The 17,843-nt window shown below is 38.6% G+C and overlaps 1 protein-coding gene across 10 annotated transcripts in view; it reads right to left on the bottom strand.

The window, feature by feature from the left end:
• Positions 1 to 17,843, bottom strand: part of dachd (dachshund d) — a 117,281-nt gene that overhangs the window by 30,788 nt on the left and 68,650 nt on the right. For 5 of the 10 annotated variants that reach the window (XM_077215603.1, XM_077215604.1, XM_077215606.1 and 2 more), the window contains exons 3-4: positions 15,251 to 15,283; positions 14,364 to 14,525 (exon numbers count right to left, since the gene is read on the bottom strand). The exons of 1 other annotated variant lie outside the window; for it this stretch is intronic. In XM_077215603.1, coding sequence (XP_077071718.1) covers positions 14,364 to 14,525; positions 15,251 to 15,283 — 195 coding nt within the window. The remainder of the gene's footprint in view (positions 1 to 14,363; positions 14,526 to 15,250; positions 15,284 to 17,843) is intronic. 4 more of the 10 variants (XM_077215605.1, XM_077215609.1, XM_077215611.1 and 1 more) reach the window with 1 other exon arrangement.

The following is a 17,843-nucleotide window of genomic DNA, read 5'->3' as shown; positions in this document are numbered from 1 at the left end:
CGCGTGTGCGACAGAAAAGAAAGCGTACTGCTGAAGAAGAGAGGAAGATTTAAAGGAGAAACGCTATGAATTATTCACACGTGACCTATCGTGTGAGCGGCGTGGCTTACAGAGTAAATATTCATTAAATAATAATCGTCACATTAGATAGTGTATTATATTAAAGCTATTGACGACTACAAAAAAAATAATTACGGCATATTTTCAAGCCATTATGGTCATTAGAAACATAAATATTCACTTTGGTTTTTAATAATACATAATGCTGTTAATAATAACAGTCATAATAACCCAATAATTGTGAGATTTAAACTAATCTTTATTATGTTGGGAAAGGGAAGAATTATGGAAATATATCACTATTAATAGTAAATGCATTCAAAATATCTGTGGAAAAAGAAGGCAAACATGAAAGGCATTAGTTAAAATGAGCAAAAATGAGCCAATTAAAACTAAGTGTGTATCATGAGATGCCTACAAGCTAATTACGAGTATTTGTGCCAGAAACTCCATTACTTGTATAACAGAGTGCATTTATAACGTCATTTTTTCAAGTCCTTGATAGTTACACAGGACTGAAAAAATGAAGACATTCAAAGTATTTTGATGAGGAAAACCAGATCATGCAGGAGGACATGTGATTGTACTGTTAAACTCGTATATAAAACTAATGCGAACTGTGCTACATTGTTAGACAGTGATTAAATGGGTAGAAAGGAAGCTGTCCCGCTTTTCAAAGGACATATGCACACAAATAAGGTCACAGCCTGGTGTGTGTCCCTGAACTAAAGACCCACTCACTCCCACTCCTGACTTTGAACTAAAGGATCAAAAGTAACTGAGAGAAATTTCAGTCTCGGGCGGTCAAAGGCACCACTCGAGCACTTGAAAGAAAACTTGAGCGTTTGCAGTGGATCCGATCGAGCGGGCGGCCCCATGCTCCATCCCACACTTCCCCGATATCGCCTGGCTCAAGGTAACAGAAGACACAGAGGGATAATCCAGTGAGTTGTTTTTGTGTGAAATATCAGTGGCCAAGGGCTGCAAGACAGTCTACATCAGAAAAAAACAAAAACGAAAAACGTAAATAAAAAAAGGGGAGGATGGAGGGGGTCCCTAAAGTGTGAACGCTCTTCGGTGAAGCATTGTGCATTTCCATAAGAAAGATGACCAGCAGATGCACAGGGAAAACACATTCCCTGACATTAAAAAGGAGGCTGAGATTAAAAGAACGAGAGGCCAAGCAGCACCTTGTAAAGGCGTCTCTCCTCGAGTGCCGAGTCTGAATCAATTACCACTCGCAGGACCGGACTCAATTAAAACCTGCCACGGCGCCAGCGTGTGATTGCAGGATACTTACAGCGCCACGCCGAAACAAATTGAGAGAGGCATTCATGCACGTATCTACCTTTCAAAGCTTTCGAGAGCCGGATTGAGTGCCGGCGCGCCTTTGTGATTCGCTCAAGAAGATCTGACTGGATTTCAGGAAATCAACATTTACAAGAGAGGGGAGAAACGTATTAAAGTCTGATATGACTTTGCTTTTGTCATTTAAATGGGCGTCCTTTATCAGCCTGGCGGTGAATGACGTCTGTTGTGTTGACCGACTTCCACAAAGCAGAACTCCGCGTGTGAGAGCGACTACGGGCTTACAGTAGCAGACTGCTCTCGGGGGCCTAATCTCTCTCCCTCTCTCCCCCTCTCCCCCCATCCCACCTCCTTTCATGTTCCGTCATCCTTAAGTGATGTTTCAGCCATAATGGCCTATTGAAAACCATAAGAAAACATGATACAAGCTAAAAGAGGTCCACCAAGGCTTTTCAGACAGACTGAAAGGCAATGAACTATAGATGGCTGATAAAGCAGACACATTGTTCATCAACTGTTTTTTTCCCCTTCTTTTGCAGTTTTCAACAAATTTCTCTCAAAGCAAAACCCCTTTAGACACTGTCAAGGCTTTTTTATGATATTAATGAATTTTCCTGGTCAATAAAGATTTTTATTTAAAAAAGACACCTTTTTCTATTGTGTTCCAGATTATGGATTAAATTCCAAGGACAAAATCAATGGTGCTTCAAAATATAAACATGTTTTTTTAATATATATATTTAAAAGCAAATGATTTGTGTTCCGTCAAATCAAACTTTAGTCCTGAGGCTAAATTTAGAAATAAGATAAATATAAATATGTCATAATATATGACATAATAAAGTTATTAGAATATGCCTGTATTATACTTGTATGTGGGTCAATAATAAAATCTTCTTCATAATACATATTATTATATAAAATAATATTCATTATATATATAAGAAATATCAGCACTCCTGAAAGGCCTCTTAGCCAATTAGATTTGAGGACCAGAACTAACTGTTGTGTTGTCACACACATCTTTATTAGGATATTCAATAGACATAATGATTTTTATACTGTATATTCTATCTCCTAACTCTAAACCTACCCATCACAGAAAACTTATCAAAAAATATCAAAATATCAGAAACAGCAATACTTAGGAATTAGGAACTGAGATATTATTGTCAAACAGATGAACTTTGATTCCAGTGGCCCTTAAAAGAGACCGACTGAAACAGCTATTGTCTGGGTAAAGCTGGCTTTCAAAGCACTAGCAACCTGCATTATCCTGTGAGGGAGGAAGCTTTCCCTTGACAAAAATTAAACCAGCTCCTACTTGGCACTTTATTATCTCTTCAACTGAGTGATTTATTGTTTGTGGAATGAAAGCAAAAGAGGAGGAAAATTACATTTTCAGCAGAGCCAGGGCTTGTTCTGCCTCTACTCCTCTATCCTGGAAGAGCTCATGACAAACAATAATGTCAGCTGTAATTGATCTGAGGTCAACGGTTAGCCCTCCAGTAAAAGCCCACTATTTAAGCGACAATCCGCCCTGCCTGCTCCTTAGATGCTGTCTAATGAAGCTGTCCATCTCTGCTATTTACCTTCTCTTAAAATGGAAGAGAAAAGATGTACTGTATGAAGCCCAGCCAGGGAAGATTTGCTTTCCTCCCGTGAAATAGGACCTGCAGATGCTGTTGGAATGTGTAATTGGCTGCAGAGTCGGAGACGGGGGTTCCAGCGCTAATTAAATGACTTGTTTCTGGCCTATCCATCTTTGTTTGCGAGCACAACGCGACGGAGCAGTGTGCTGTAAATGCTCTTATCTAAACAGACGTTTTTTTGCTCGTCCCTTTGATTTGAGAGCCAAAATCTCACGCCTTTTGAAGTAGCTGTTGAATCAGGATAACAATTTAAATTGCTGGCGTTTCAGAATGGCAGATTGTTATTTTTGCAATACCCTAAAACTCAAGGCTTTTGCCACAGGTTTCTCATTCAAATAGCAAACCATATTACATTTTAATTGTAAAAATATAACCGGCTACTCATAAACTCATTCTGGCTATTACAAAGGACCTTCAACCATAAAAAGCAGAGCTCCATCTGAGTAGAGAAGATGTTACTGGAAATAAATGCATAGGTCCTTCATAAACAGGCATGCTGGTAAGGGTATATACGGTTTTCTTTTTCCCAGAAGGCATAGCTAGTCAAGGCTGTTAAACGCTGTAACTCATTAAGGCCCGTTAGAGGAAGGTATTTTACTTTGAAGTAGCCACCCACGGTCTTTCTGTGTCATTGAGAAAAACTTTAAAGTCTTTTCTTCCTGTTTATAATCTTAATGCTAATCATAAAAATAACATCTTGAATTTGTTAATATCACCCCCCATCCTGCCCCCCCAAAATGATAATAAAAAAGAAACAGACCTGTACACTATCACCAACAATCACAGTGCGCTAAAAACACCCCCAGATGCTTGAGAATGTGATGTGATCTTAAGCCACAAGAACAGAGAAACTGCATCCCTGTGTAAAATAGGCATTTACTATACTCACTCTGAAGTGAGAATGGTTAATAAGAAACAGAGGGTAAAGAAAAACATCTATTACACATCTATTGTGAGTGTAAAAAATAATGGCAACAAAACATCTCTGGTTTGATGAGGTAGCATAATTACGTAGACCCACAACCCCCACAACCATCAAAGCAAACATGTGGTAGGGATTACGGAGGAGACAGACAGTATTGTTTTATTATTTATTTATTTATTTATTCTTTCTTCAGGAGGATAAAGGCCCAGCAGCAGTTCTTGGCATATGCTGGAGTGCTTTTGGTCACTACCTGTTGCGCAAGCTGGCTGCTAGCAAACGTATGATATAGGTTCTGATTTTGATATAGAATTATATCATTGAAGTGTTTTTATGTATACTAAAGGGCTTAGAAATGACCAATAAATAAAAGCAAAATGATATTTATTCCACAAATTCATTCAGATATAAATAAATCAATAAATAATAATAATAATAATTAAAAAAATAATTAAAACTCAAATGACAAGTGTGCCGAACAGGATGGCCGAGGGACGTGAGAGAACGGCGCGAGGCCGGTGGTGCGATTGATAATGAGCAACACCTGTGAGCACACCGGTCTCGCATCTCTCACGGAGGAGCGGAAGCATAAAGGAGGAGCGACGACGTTGATGATCGAGAGAGGAACAGGCCTGTATTTTAGTTGAGTTTTGTTTTTTTGTATTTGTGTTTTATTTTAGCCAGCAGTCGTCCGCGAGGGGCTGCTGGCCGTTATGTTTATTTTAGGTAAGCCAGCAGTCGTCCGCGAGGGGCTGCTGGCGGTATTTTAGTTTGGTGTGTTTTATTTTAATAAAGTTTATTTGAATGTTCGCCGGTTCCCGCCTCCTTCTTCCCTGAACATTGCTACAACAAGGCTATCGGTTGGCTCTTTTGTTTGTTGGTGTGCACCACAGTTGGCACCACATATTCACTGTGATCTTGTGGTCTGGTTGACACAATTACCTGCATGGTACGAGATGCCCAGACTCAGGCTTCAGGACACATCACTGAAAGTACACCCAATTTCGATTTGAATTAGGTTCAGCTTAACTGTGTCCCCGTATCACTCTCCATAAACTACTGCTGGTTTAGGGAAAGCATAAGGAAGCGAACATTACCACCAGATGTTTCCACTGAGGGTACAATATATTCAAGTCCAATCAATAACCCCCCTCCCTGAGGGACTGTGACACCCTGGGAGAGGAGGGGTGGGGGGAATCATTTTCATCAGATACTGAGCAAAGGGTCCCGTTTAAAAAGATTGCTTTTGGTCAATGGCAAGCAGTTGTCATTTGACTTGGACTCTGAAATGAAATGTATCGAACGGTGTTATCAATCACACAGTGCAGGGGTCCATGAGACGGCTTTCCAGGGGATAAGACAGCCTCTTGCATCATCTGTTCTAATTACAAAATTAGCATCACGTTGCAGAGGCTGCATCTTTGCGTGATTCTGAAATTCATTGTGAAAGGAGATTTGTTATGTCTTTCATGCCGCTTTGGACTTATTGAATGTGCTTAAAAGGATAGTTCACCCCAAATGGAAATAATGTCATCATTTACTCATCCTTATGCATTTCAAATCTGTATGACGTTTTTTTTTCTTTTATGAAAAAAAATATTTTTATCCATACAACATAAATCATTGGGGTCCAGTGTTGTTTTGGAGCACATTGACCTCATTACAGTTGCAACATTCTTCAAAAATATCATTGTTTGTGTTTCACAAGAGACAGAAAGTTTGTCCATTTCTCCAACAATGAGAGATTACACGGAGAGAAAGTAAAATAAAATAAATTAAAATAACATGATATAATAATAAAAAATATTTAATGATATTTTTAAGCATAAATATAAAACTAAAACTGTTTTAATTTATAAATAAATAAATAAAAACAGAGTGATATATTGAGAGATCTATCCATTTAAAAATATTTTTTCATGTCTTTAGTGTTTCACAAGAGACAGAATGTTTGTCCATTTGTCCAGAAATTTGAGATTACACCGAGAGAAAATAAAATACATAAAATAAAATAAAATAAAAATGTATCCGATTTACCTCTGTATTGTGTCTATATTTGTGACTATTTCCTTTTATACTAAAGACATTTAGTGGAAACAACTGACACAAGCCAAACATAACCGAGAACTCTTTTAAGCTTAAATAAAGCAACCTTTGCACACTCAAATTTCTTCTGGGTCACTAAGAAAAGTTCAATTGCGCAGATTCTTGTATTTCGTACATGTACTACGTAGGCTAAATGCGGGCTACTTTCTGTAACTTGAGGCAGTGGGATGATTTGTTCTGGCAAGAAGCCTGACCCAGAGTAGGATCGCTAGTCTGGTTGGGTTTAATGGGGCTCCAGGCATGATTGATACCCGTGAGTGATAATGGCCGCGCCTTCATTTCTCATGTTCTAATTGCTGCAATGTTATTATCACTGCAATAATCGTGGCAATATTCCGATTACAGCGCATCCTCTCTGTCATCATAAGGCACAGCGGTTACGCATCACATGCTGGTTTGTTTCTCTCTCGTAATTGAGTGCAGTGAGATGACCTATCGGAGGAATATTCCAAGCAGTCAAAGCGCACGCATCTTTCGCATTATGGACCCCAGAAGCTTATCGTGTGTGAAAGGTTGAATGTCATTTATTACATGTATCACATTTACACCATGTGACATTGTCTTTTCAAATTGTGCAGATCTCTTCATCCCTATCTTTGCCTCCAAAGGTCACTCAATTCCACTTATAAATGCAACCTGACAGAGATTAGTAAAGAGGGACGGGCAATGCACCACGTCTCACAACTGAATCAAACGGCTCCAAATTAATTCATCCAATTAATGAAGAACGAGCTTTAATGTTGATGAGGCCACACAAGTAAGCCGGCTACTTATTTATTTCATTTACTCTGCAGACACAAATATCTGCATGAACATGTGCCACGTTTATGCCGTCTACGCTCACTGCAGTAATGTAGAGCTGTACTGCTTTTCAGAGATGATAAAGCATGATACGGATCATTACAGAAATAATGTTTAATCAATTCCCATTTTGTAATCTGTTTCTGCAGTTGTAGGCATTTGCGTACACCAGCGCTTTGCACACCCCCCTCTTCCAAAATCATGCATATTCAATTTTATGCTGATGCTTAACTGTCGATGCAAACGGAATTAAAACAAGCAATTCGACTTCATTAAAAAAGTAAGTGATTATCGAGTTATCTTTTTGAAATTCTATTAAAATGTGTGACGCTCTCCACTTATCTGTCACCTGCTTCCCAGGAGCACAACACACTAATAGAGGCACTCAGAAACGAATGCCCAGGAGAGGCTGCTTGTCTCTGTAAACTCAGCCCTGGTTCTCATCCCGGTCTCAGAGCTATTACCAATGCTTCCTGCCTTCCCCTGCTGATGTTTGAGGCGAGACACAACAGCATTCAACAATGTAAACCGACATAGGTGAGACGGTTTTGAAGAAACTTGCTATCTGAAATGCTAAATGCCTATGGTGGAACTCAGTCAGAGAGTAATAAGGAACCAATCATTGCCCTGAATTCTGCTGATGCGACTCAGATGTGGCTAGGAAGTGTATATGGTTTCACAGTTTAGCTGCGGGCTGGTTTTTCACTCAGCAGACTTCTCGGCAATATATCACATTTTCATACTATATTCGTGGTGATTTAATTTAAGCAGCATCATGAATATGATGCTGATTTTATTGCACTTTTATTTATCCAGTAAGTTTCCTGAAGAGAATGTCATTAAACTAGCTTCACATGTCTCACGAATTGCAAGAATGTTTCTGAAACAAAACTCTGATAAAGTTTAAATGAATCATCATTCATATTAGTCAAATACATAGAACATATTTTTTTTACATATCGTCTTAGTAAAAAAAAATTGAATATATGAAAAATGCAATGTGGACATTTGAATGATGACTCAAATGAGTTTCAATTGCATAATCACTCAAATGAAGTCTATTTCATCTTGTGTTCATTAAGTGATAATTATTGTCACTTTATTTTAGCATGAAAAATTTTGAATCAACTCAGCAACAAAAGCTGTTCAGCAAAAAAAGTCCCGGAAAACATTATAATAAAAAAAATCCACTTTTTAATGTAAATATAGAGAAAAATAACAGAAAATATAAAAAGAACATCATTTCATTTTTATCCATAACATAATTTATATATTTTTAAAAAAAGATTATTTATAACCATTTCACCCTGACTTAGATGGAGGCATGAGAAAAGAGAGGAAGTAAAAGTGAAAGTCAAACAGAAAGACTCGATTTAACCAAACTTTCTGCTGTTTGCCATTGCCGTTTAGCAGTGCGAGGGCGGCAGATTGAAAAACAAAGCGCAACCCTTGTTGGATTTGTCCTTCCACAGTGTGGGATTTATTATTAGAAAGGACATAAACAGACTAATTAAATCACAGCAGTCGAGGCTGAGATGACAGCTGGTGCTGTGTGTGACCAAACAGATCCCTATCAAAGAGCAGGAGGCATTGCTCACTCAATCCGTCCTCTATGGGGAACTATTTTAAGAGGCCCGGCATTGAGCACGAACGCTTTATGCTAAATGAGGGCTCGATGTACAAGCTGGCTGATTATAAAGACGTGACACGGCCCCGATGCATGATGGATGTGCATGCTGTAAAGACAATGGGTTTAGGGCCTATGTTTTTTGATAGGTGTTGAGGAAATGTGACAGCGCTCATCAGAAAGATATCGCACTGCCACCGACTTCCTCTGTGTCAGTTAAAAGCGGCGAGAGCTTGACGCAGTGATGCATTGAATTTATGACGAGATCGCTCTTGACAGTGTAACAAGTACAATAAGAGGCACGAGTCTTACAGTTATTAATGTGTTTGGAAGCTTATCCATATGGTTAAGTGCATAATAAGACTGATTCAGAGACGGTGCGTTCCCCTTTGAAGTGATTCTTCATCTCATGCATCGAAAAGGGTAATTCTGCACACAAATTTATACATTTTGAGTAATTATTACAAGATTTGAAACACCACCGGTTGATTGGTTGCACATGTGAAATCACCGATGAGAAGAAAATATGGTTTTAACAAGTCAATAATGGCAAGTGCAATGAAAACAACTTAATCAATTGCACTGCAACGTTTGCAAACAAGAGCTTGAATTATAACACCAATAATTGATTCCCCTCCTCCCCGCTTTTTTTTTCTTCCTTTCCCTCCCTCGTGATGTCATTTCCAATCGATTCCTTCCTGTGTACAATGATGAGAAGTTTCCCGAGTTTGTTTTTTCGCTCTGACTCTTTCACCCGCTCAACCAATGGAAATTTGCAAGCTGCACTAGCAGCTTAACCAAAAAGGATTAACTCCCATATCCAACCGAGAACACAGATAATGCTCTGTAATTGGTAAAAAATGAAGATGAATGGGACAGCAAGATAAGGACCAATTAGCTCCTCCACGCTTACAGCTGCGGTCTCTCTACAGATCCATCTCTTGAGTGCTGGCCTCCTCTGCCAGAAGAAGCCTGGCGGAATAAGCGGCCTGGCCTCATCGATGGTGGGAAGCCCACACATCATCTCCCCCCATCACTTTCAATTCTGTCCCTAACATAGACACCTGTCACCGACCCTGACGTGACAGGTTTGCGCTCCCCCATGTCCCCCAAAATGCTAAACGCCAGGTCTGGCCCAGGTCTGAGCACACTAACTCGCTAAATCGGAGAAACCCACACAAGCATGTGCGCACATACATGCCTGAAAGTTTGTCGCTTATTTCATTATGGCAGCATCATCTGGTTGGTGATACACACAATTCCCCCATCTAATTACGGAGAGGATTTAAGGTCCATTAACGTTGCCGTGGCAAGGAATCAGATGCAAAATGGCACCCAGTGGCCACCAAGAGAGGGATTCTTTTCACCTCCTTCCATTTCTTAACCTGAAGGCAGCAAATGCATGAGTCACAAACGGGAAAGAAAGAAATAAAAATGAATGAAAAAAAATCTAACAATTCATCATGCTGAAAAGGGCAGGTGTTGGTTTTGGTTCAGGTCTATTCAATGCGAGAGAACGGATCACTGTTTGCTTGTCTTCCAGGCACATGTTTTGCTTGGTTTGTGATCTTGAATTGTGCCGTTTCCTGTGAGTCAATAGAACAATCCACATTGTAAGAGAAGGGAACCCCCACCTCCTTGAAAAAATGCTGGGGAAGAATCAAAAGGGAAGCGAGCGCTAAGCTTAATCACGCTCACCACCTCCTCTCTCGCTTAGGCTGTTTGGCTCCAAATTGAACTGGCTGACTGTTTTTCTCTCTGTTTTTGTAATTAATAATACTGATGCAAGCCGGCGAGAGTGATTGAGCTGAATATTTAATGCAGAAGAAAGCCCGTCCAATTTGCATCAACATCAACAAGTCCGAAGAAGAGTACAATGTCCTTCACACACTTAATATCAGCCTGTCTCTACTTCAGACTAAATCTATTCTGCTCTAAACTGAGAATCTCAATCAGAATATATATCATTGGAGGAATAGAGTATTTATATATATATATAAAAAAAAAACAATCAAAGTAGAAGCAACTATCAAGCAACCATCAACAACACCATAGCAATGCTGGGAATACCCTTGAAGTGTAAACTTTTTCACCACTCAAAAATAATACAGCAAATAAACATGCACACACACACGTTGGTAAACCTATGATTATTAGGACATTCCATAGGAGTAATATTTTTATACTGTAAAACTGTATAATAAATCCCCTTACACTAACCCTACCTAAGAAAACTTTATGCATTTTTAAATTTTTAATAAAACCTTGTTTAGTATGTTTTTTAAGCCATTTTAATTACGAGAACTCAGGACATGTCCTCATAAAGTAGGTTTACGTTGTAATACCAGTGTAATACCCATGTCCTCATACAAATTGGTGTCCTCATAAATTATATTAAAAAGCACACACACAAACACACTTAATAATAATAATTTGTATGATGATTATTGTAATTGGTGGTGTTGCCCCTGTTGACATTTAGAAAAATAATTACACTTTCATGTAAGCAAGTGTCTCTAAATAAAACCTCATAGCAAGAGCAGCTGTTTTATTATAGCACCGGCTCACTTCCTGCTCATGACATTGTCCACCCAAGTCTAGAGTGTTTAACTGAGTTCCTCTGCTCTAAAGTCATCCCTATATCTGTCAAATGATTTCAGACTCTGGACTCCAGCTGCAAAAAGCAGGACATAATAGGCATTCACAGCCCAAAATCATTAGAGCCAAACACGAGGCTCAGAAAGGTAGAAGTCAGCAGAGCACCGCAGCTAAGAGTTTATTTCCACAGTTGTGTGTTTTCTCTGGCACTCTTTTAAAACACCCCGATGCGATATCACTCTCTCGGTTCTCTGGCGAAATGACCTTTCCGTTTTAATGCAGTAATGATCCGGAGCAGTGAGGGAATTCGCTGGGAGACGGGAATGGAAAACACTGTCTATTTCACTTAAAAACCTAATTTATGTTGCAATTAAAGGCTGAAAGGAGCTTGTTTCTCCCCTCTGGCTGGCTGAATAGAAGCAGCTATATTTCGCCCTCTTATCATGCGGGTGACTCCTATTGGCCACCCCGTCACAGGAGAGTGCTTGATATAAACAAGAGATTGCACTGACATCCAGTAATCAATATTAGGATGGCTTCAGTACAAAACATCATTTGTCTCGGCCTCCGTTCTTTTGACCAAACGAAGCATTAATTTAAATCATAAATCTGGGAGTGATTTAAATCCCGGAATGAGAGGCCCGCCTGCCTTTAATGATTTATTTTCTACATTTCTGCGAGCGAGAGATTTGTCCATACGCGGTGACAGGTCACCTTCAAACGCCAGAGGTAGACTGTTCATCACCATGCAGACTAGCATCTCATCGCTGCAAGTAAATATTAAAGTAAAAGAATCCAATTGATTGTGGATGGGCCGGAGAGGCGTCTCAGCCATATATTTCACTCAGAGCTTCTAATGCCTCTCTAGTTCGGCTCCTTCGCTCACCGCTGGGCCAGAAATTATTATTCTTCAGGGAGTCTGCATGCTCAAGGTTACAATTTAAATTGTAAAAAGATAAAAACAGTTTCTTATTAGCCCCATTGCCGCAGCCTCGCCTATTACGATTCGCATTTATCTTTATTTCGGTGACCTCGCGGCCCCCCGTCGCCGTTCCCTGTTAGATGACCTCAGCTCCGCGCGGCTTCCTTTCGATAAATCTGCTTAGAGCGCACCGTGTTTTGCCAAAACTCCTAGTGTCAAATGCAGCTGGGAAATCCTCGACGCAGGGTGGATATTCACAATGGAAATTACACACGCACAGTTCAGCTCTGGGATTATGGTAACTGAATCATTTGTAATGGATTTGTGGTTTAATATAACAGTGTAATTTCCACAAAAAATGTCTTTAAGTAATGTTGCAAAGAGAGAGAGGAAAAAATCTGAATGTATCTGAGAAACGATTAATTGGAGCGGGGGACATTCAAAACTAATTTTCTTCACCAAATTGAATTAGCGGCTCGCTTAATAGCTATTAGCTTTGGGATAAAGTGCTCATGGATGCATTTGATGTGTAGCTACTTTAAAAGTGCATTACCTGCTAATGATGAATTTGGAATCAGCCAAACAAACTGACTGCTCAAAACAAGATTACACAAAGCTTTCTAGTTTTCTTACAGATTTGATATGGTTTGCTGTTTGATCTGCATTTGAGTGAGCTTAAGAAAATATTTTAAGAATTTTCCATGGATAAATAGAATGAATTATGTTTAGTTTGATAACAGCAGATCAGTTTGTTCTCAAAGGCATAGTTCACTCAAAAATTTCATTCCAAAACTGTAAACCTGACATTCTTTTAGGGAACGAACAAAAAAAAACATTTCTTAGTGTCTTTTTGAAAAATGTGGACCTTTGATCTACTGACTTTTATTGTGTGGATGTAAACAGTTAAATTCTTCAAAATATCTTCTTCTGTGTTTCAAAGAAGAAAGAAAGTCATACAGGTTTGTAACAACAAGAGGGTCAGTAAATAATGACAGAATTTTCATTTTTGGGTGAACTATCCCTTTGAGTAGGGCTGCGACAATAAATCGATTCATCGCAAATCGATTCAAATATTTTCCGAATGCATCGCCATTCTCTCTCGAATCGACTCTGGGCTTAGTTTTTAACAGCTGATGGCGCTCTAGGCTAGTTTTTAACCGCACGCTCAAATACTCATGAAGAAGAGCCCTCGTGCGTTCTGCTGAGTCTGAGAATGTACTTGCACCGAAAGTTTTTATGACGCTAGATTAATGTAAACAGCCCACTGCAAACACCCTTAATACGCTTCAACCTTTTCGAACTTTATGATTAATTATTTCATAGAAGGTTCAAGTGGTGTGTCTAAGGCACTGGAAGCCAGCAGGGTTTCTAAAGCATGCAGTGCCTTCTGCTGTTAAAATCTAAGCTCAGAATCAATTCAAGAGAGAATCGCTATGCATTCGGAAAAACTCTTTTTAAACAGAATTTGTTGTCCCCGATTTATTGTCCCAGCCCTACCTTTAAGTGATGAGAATTCAGTAATTATTTACCCTAATTTCTTTCTTCTGCTGAACATAAAAGAAGATATTTTGAAGAATGTCAGTAACCAAAAAGTTGATGGGCCCCATCTTTTTTTGATACCATCGAAGTCAATTGGGCACATCAACTATTTGGTTTCCCATATTCTTCAAAATATCTTCTTTTGTGTTCAGCAGAAGAAAGACATGATTCATACAGGTTTGGAACAACTAATATTTGGGTAAACTATCCCTTTAAGTTTGAAACCCTGTTCAAACTGGCATTGAAAGCTTTGAGTGCTTCTGGTCAGTTTCTGGTCATCTGAGTGGACAGCACTAAATAAAGGTGTAAATGGGGTCCAAAACACTTTGCGAATGCTCAAACTATACGTGGAGGAAATGGAAAACATATGACCACATCGCATTCTGCCCTAATGAGTCCCACCAACTCATGTGCCAATCAAAAACGTGCCAAAACAAGGATTTTAAACTTTGTATCTACATGTGGCTTTAAAAGAAAATAACCCTCTAGTTGAAAATTTGGAAAGCACATACATATGCATGCACAGGACTTTACAGAACATCTCCGACATGTGTGATATTAACATGCAGTGACAGATCATGTTGGTTAACTTGGTTAAATAGTTAAATCAAACAAATTTCTTTTTTTTCCCCACTTTATTAATATATAGTATTAAATAAGGGACCCTCCCCTCAAAATCTGATCACAAGCAGACACATTTGAGAAGCATGTTACTTCCAGGTGTAAACAGCCCTGTGTCTTGCCGGACCACTTGTGACGGGTTGTGAGACGGCTGTTAACAGGGCCTGCATTCAGTGTGAGTCATGCTGTTGGTGGATGGTGACTCACCCACACTAGAGCTGAGGTCTCCGTTTTCTGAGTCGGCCCCATGCTGGGTGTTGCTACCATGGTAGCTGCTCATCACCTCCAGTTTGATCTTCTTCACCTTCATGGCCTCTGCAATAGCAGCGTTGGTGGCGGCCGCAGCGGCTGCAGCGGCGGCTGTGAGACCTGCAGATGGGGGACAAAAAAATGGAGTCACTGCATCATAAGGGTTCAGCTCAAATAGACCTAAATCAAAGGCATGGTCAAAAAATGCTTCTAGTAAATACATTGTGGAGGAATTTCAAGGGGGATAAGAGACAGTAACACACATGAGAACAACACGTTCCAAATTTTAAAGGGGAAAAAATCTATTTGAAATAGGATGCATTAAATTGATAAAAAGTGACAGTAAAGACATTTATAATGCAGGAAAAGATTTTGATTTCAAATAAATGCCGTTCTTTTGAACTTTCTATATCAAAGAATCCTGAAAAAAAATTCCACAAAAAATTAATCCCAACTGTTTTTAACATGTTTATTGAGCACAAAGTCAGCATATTAGAATGATTTCTGAAGGATCATGTGACACTTAAGAATGGAATAATGGCTGCCGAAAATTCAGCTGTGCCATCACGGATATAAATTACATTTATATTTACATTTATATACAAAAAAATAAAAAAGTTATTCTAAATTGTAATAATATTTCACAAAATTACTTTTTTCACTGTATTTTTCTGAATAAAAGTTGTGAAGAAAAATTGTACTGACCCCAAATATTTGGCTGTACTGTATTATAATATTGTGTCTACAAAATAAATGTAAAAATAAAATAAAATAAAAATCGATATTCATTTTGAGATTTGCTAAAGATAACATCATAAATGTATCCTATTGTGTTTAAATATTACCTTTAGTGAGCATCAAATGACCGCAAAGGTAATCTAAATGTAAAAATAGAGGAAATAAACATGCATAATTAAATATCCAATATCAATACATTATGTAATAAGGCAAAATAACAATTTTACACTCATGTTTTTGAAATACACATTACTTTGAGTAGGGCTTTACCTCAAAAAGAAGGGGGAAAAACTGCTTTTCGCTCTATAACAGTTTGACAGTCTTTTCTCCCATCACTAGCCTAACTCAGTCTAGCACTGCGTCTTAACTAGAGCAGATCATTTGCATCCCATCACCGACAGTAGCTTTGCTGTTTTTGATTACACGGCTGGCCCCATTGGACTGATGCAACATTTTCAGCTGGAAGCCACACTGTCATGTACGTCTTCTCTGATTTCCATCTCTTTTTCTCTCTAAATGCAAAGATGACGCCGTTGAGCTTTGATGGTGACAGATGGAGTCAGGAGAACATATCAGGACTGACATGTTGCCATGGTTTCTGTTTGTAAATAAACGGGTGGGGATGTACGACAAAGTGAAAACAAACAGTCTGTAACAGTGGGAAACCGAAGAAGACGCGCTCAAATATGCACTCATACACACACAAATGTCTGTAACATCTCAAACACACTAACATTAAACGGCACATCCATTTTTATTCCCCTTTGAATGAAGAGGAACGATGCAATTCAAAGTCTTTTGGTTCCAGTGGCAATAATACATTTTTTTTTTCCATTGTTTGATTTGTTTAAAAGGAGCACAGTGGAGATGGAGAGATTGGATAAAGAACTGACTCGCTGTCATTTACTCTTTTTCAATGACAAAACACCTGAAAGACTCGCAGAAAGTAAAAGGAGGATCCTTGAAAGAGACCTTGAATCCATGAATGAAGATTAATGAAACGATGTGAATGGATGAATCAAAGCTGAGCTTTTTTTCCAGCGTTGTTCAGTGAATCCTGTGAACGCAGTCTCATTTTGTACGTAGTACAGTGTATTGAAAATGGTTACAGTACAATAACCTCATTTATGAGGCAAAGTGGATTCTGGAATAGGGGCTGAGCAACGTCATGACACCACAAAATATTAAATATCGTGACTGAATGTCACAGCTGTCATAACTGAATTTTTTATCCTGTATTAATGCATCATTTAAACAGATCTGTATCCTGCATATTTAATGATTAATATCCTCTTAATTAATTTAAAATTAGTCCAATTAATTTCAAGATATGCCAATTAATTAAGAAAATAACTCCAAAATATCCTCAACATTAGGAGGAAAATAAATAAAACACTGAATAGGCAATACAAAAAGTACTTTACGTTACGAGTCAACTATTGTATGTTTTCTTTCCATATCATTACACATAGGCCCGTCATTTGTTGCTAAATTGACGGACAGTATATGTATCGCTTGTTAGCAAAGTTATTAAAAAGATGCAGTCAGTATTTAAAATGTAAAACTCCCCTTATGTACCAATCAGTGATATGCTCATAGTTTGGCTTTTGTTTTCCACCACGTGAGGGAAGCCAATTGGCAAATTCATCATCACTAAAGTGTCACTTTCACTGACATGACTCGACTGCGACCATTTGGCCACTGTCTCCTTTCCTGAGCACGACGAGAACAGGAAAAAGAAAGATACTGAACATGTGGCTTTAATACGCCACCTTGCCTCCCCAGCAGCAGACAGGCAGATGGTGTGAGCAACATTGCATGCCACCAGCTTTCTGGGCTTGTTTGCATTTTAAAGTACAACAGTACCATATTGATGTATCGTATACACTGTGTCGGAGTGGCCGCTCTCGTTTGTTGTTGTATATTCATGCCCTACAGCTGCAGCTACCCCCACCCCTCCCCCACTCATAATAAATATGGCCTCCAGTCGCACCGAAGGTCAATCTTCATTTGCGTCTAATGGGAGAGAGTCAACTGTTTTCTAAATGAGATGTATGCGTAGAAGAGACCTGAAAAAAAAAAAGTGACAAAAAAAAGAATAAAATCACCTTCCGGTTGCTTGTGTGAAAAGTCGGGCACTTGAGTTGCTTTTACCAAAATTTTTACTTCAACAATTAAGCACTTCAATAATGCATTAAACATCCGTCATATTGATTTATCAACTAAAATGGACATGTTGATACGTAATGTCCTGCAGGTATGGATGTTATCAATAAACAGCTTAACACAATTTCCTGCTTAATTAGCCTATTACAATATAGACCAGTGGCTCCCAGCTGGTGGATTGTGACCCAGAAATGGTAAAGTCAACGACAGCAAGGAAAAAAACATATGCTGCTAATAAACATTTGTTGTACATTTATGATAGCAAAATAAATATAAGTATAAAAAAAGTTTGTCAAATGCTGTAGTTAAAGGCAAAAGACCAATTAAACTTCAGAATTTAGGACAAATTGATTGCATCAGTCAAAAACTGAATAATAATAGTAATAATAAAATGAATGAAGCAATCAAATAATCTTCAAAAACAATCAACAAAACCATACAAGTAAAAATGAGATGAAACCCAAACCACATTAAATATGGGTTTACTTGCAGCGAGGATAAACATGGTTTGTGCCACCCATGTTTTGGAGATAA

This window comes from Siphateles boraxobius, unplaced genomic scaffold (genome assembly GCF_051911475.1).
Source record: "Siphateles boraxobius isolate OS27281-9 unplaced genomic scaffold, OSU_SipBor_1 7, whole genome shotgun sequence".
Taxonomy (NCBI): Eukaryota; Metazoa; Chordata; class Actinopteri; order Cypriniformes; family Leuciscidae; genus Siphateles; species Siphateles boraxobius.
The sequence above is the reverse complement of the archived record's forward strand: the minus strand, read 5'-3'. Positions and strand labels throughout refer to the sequence as shown.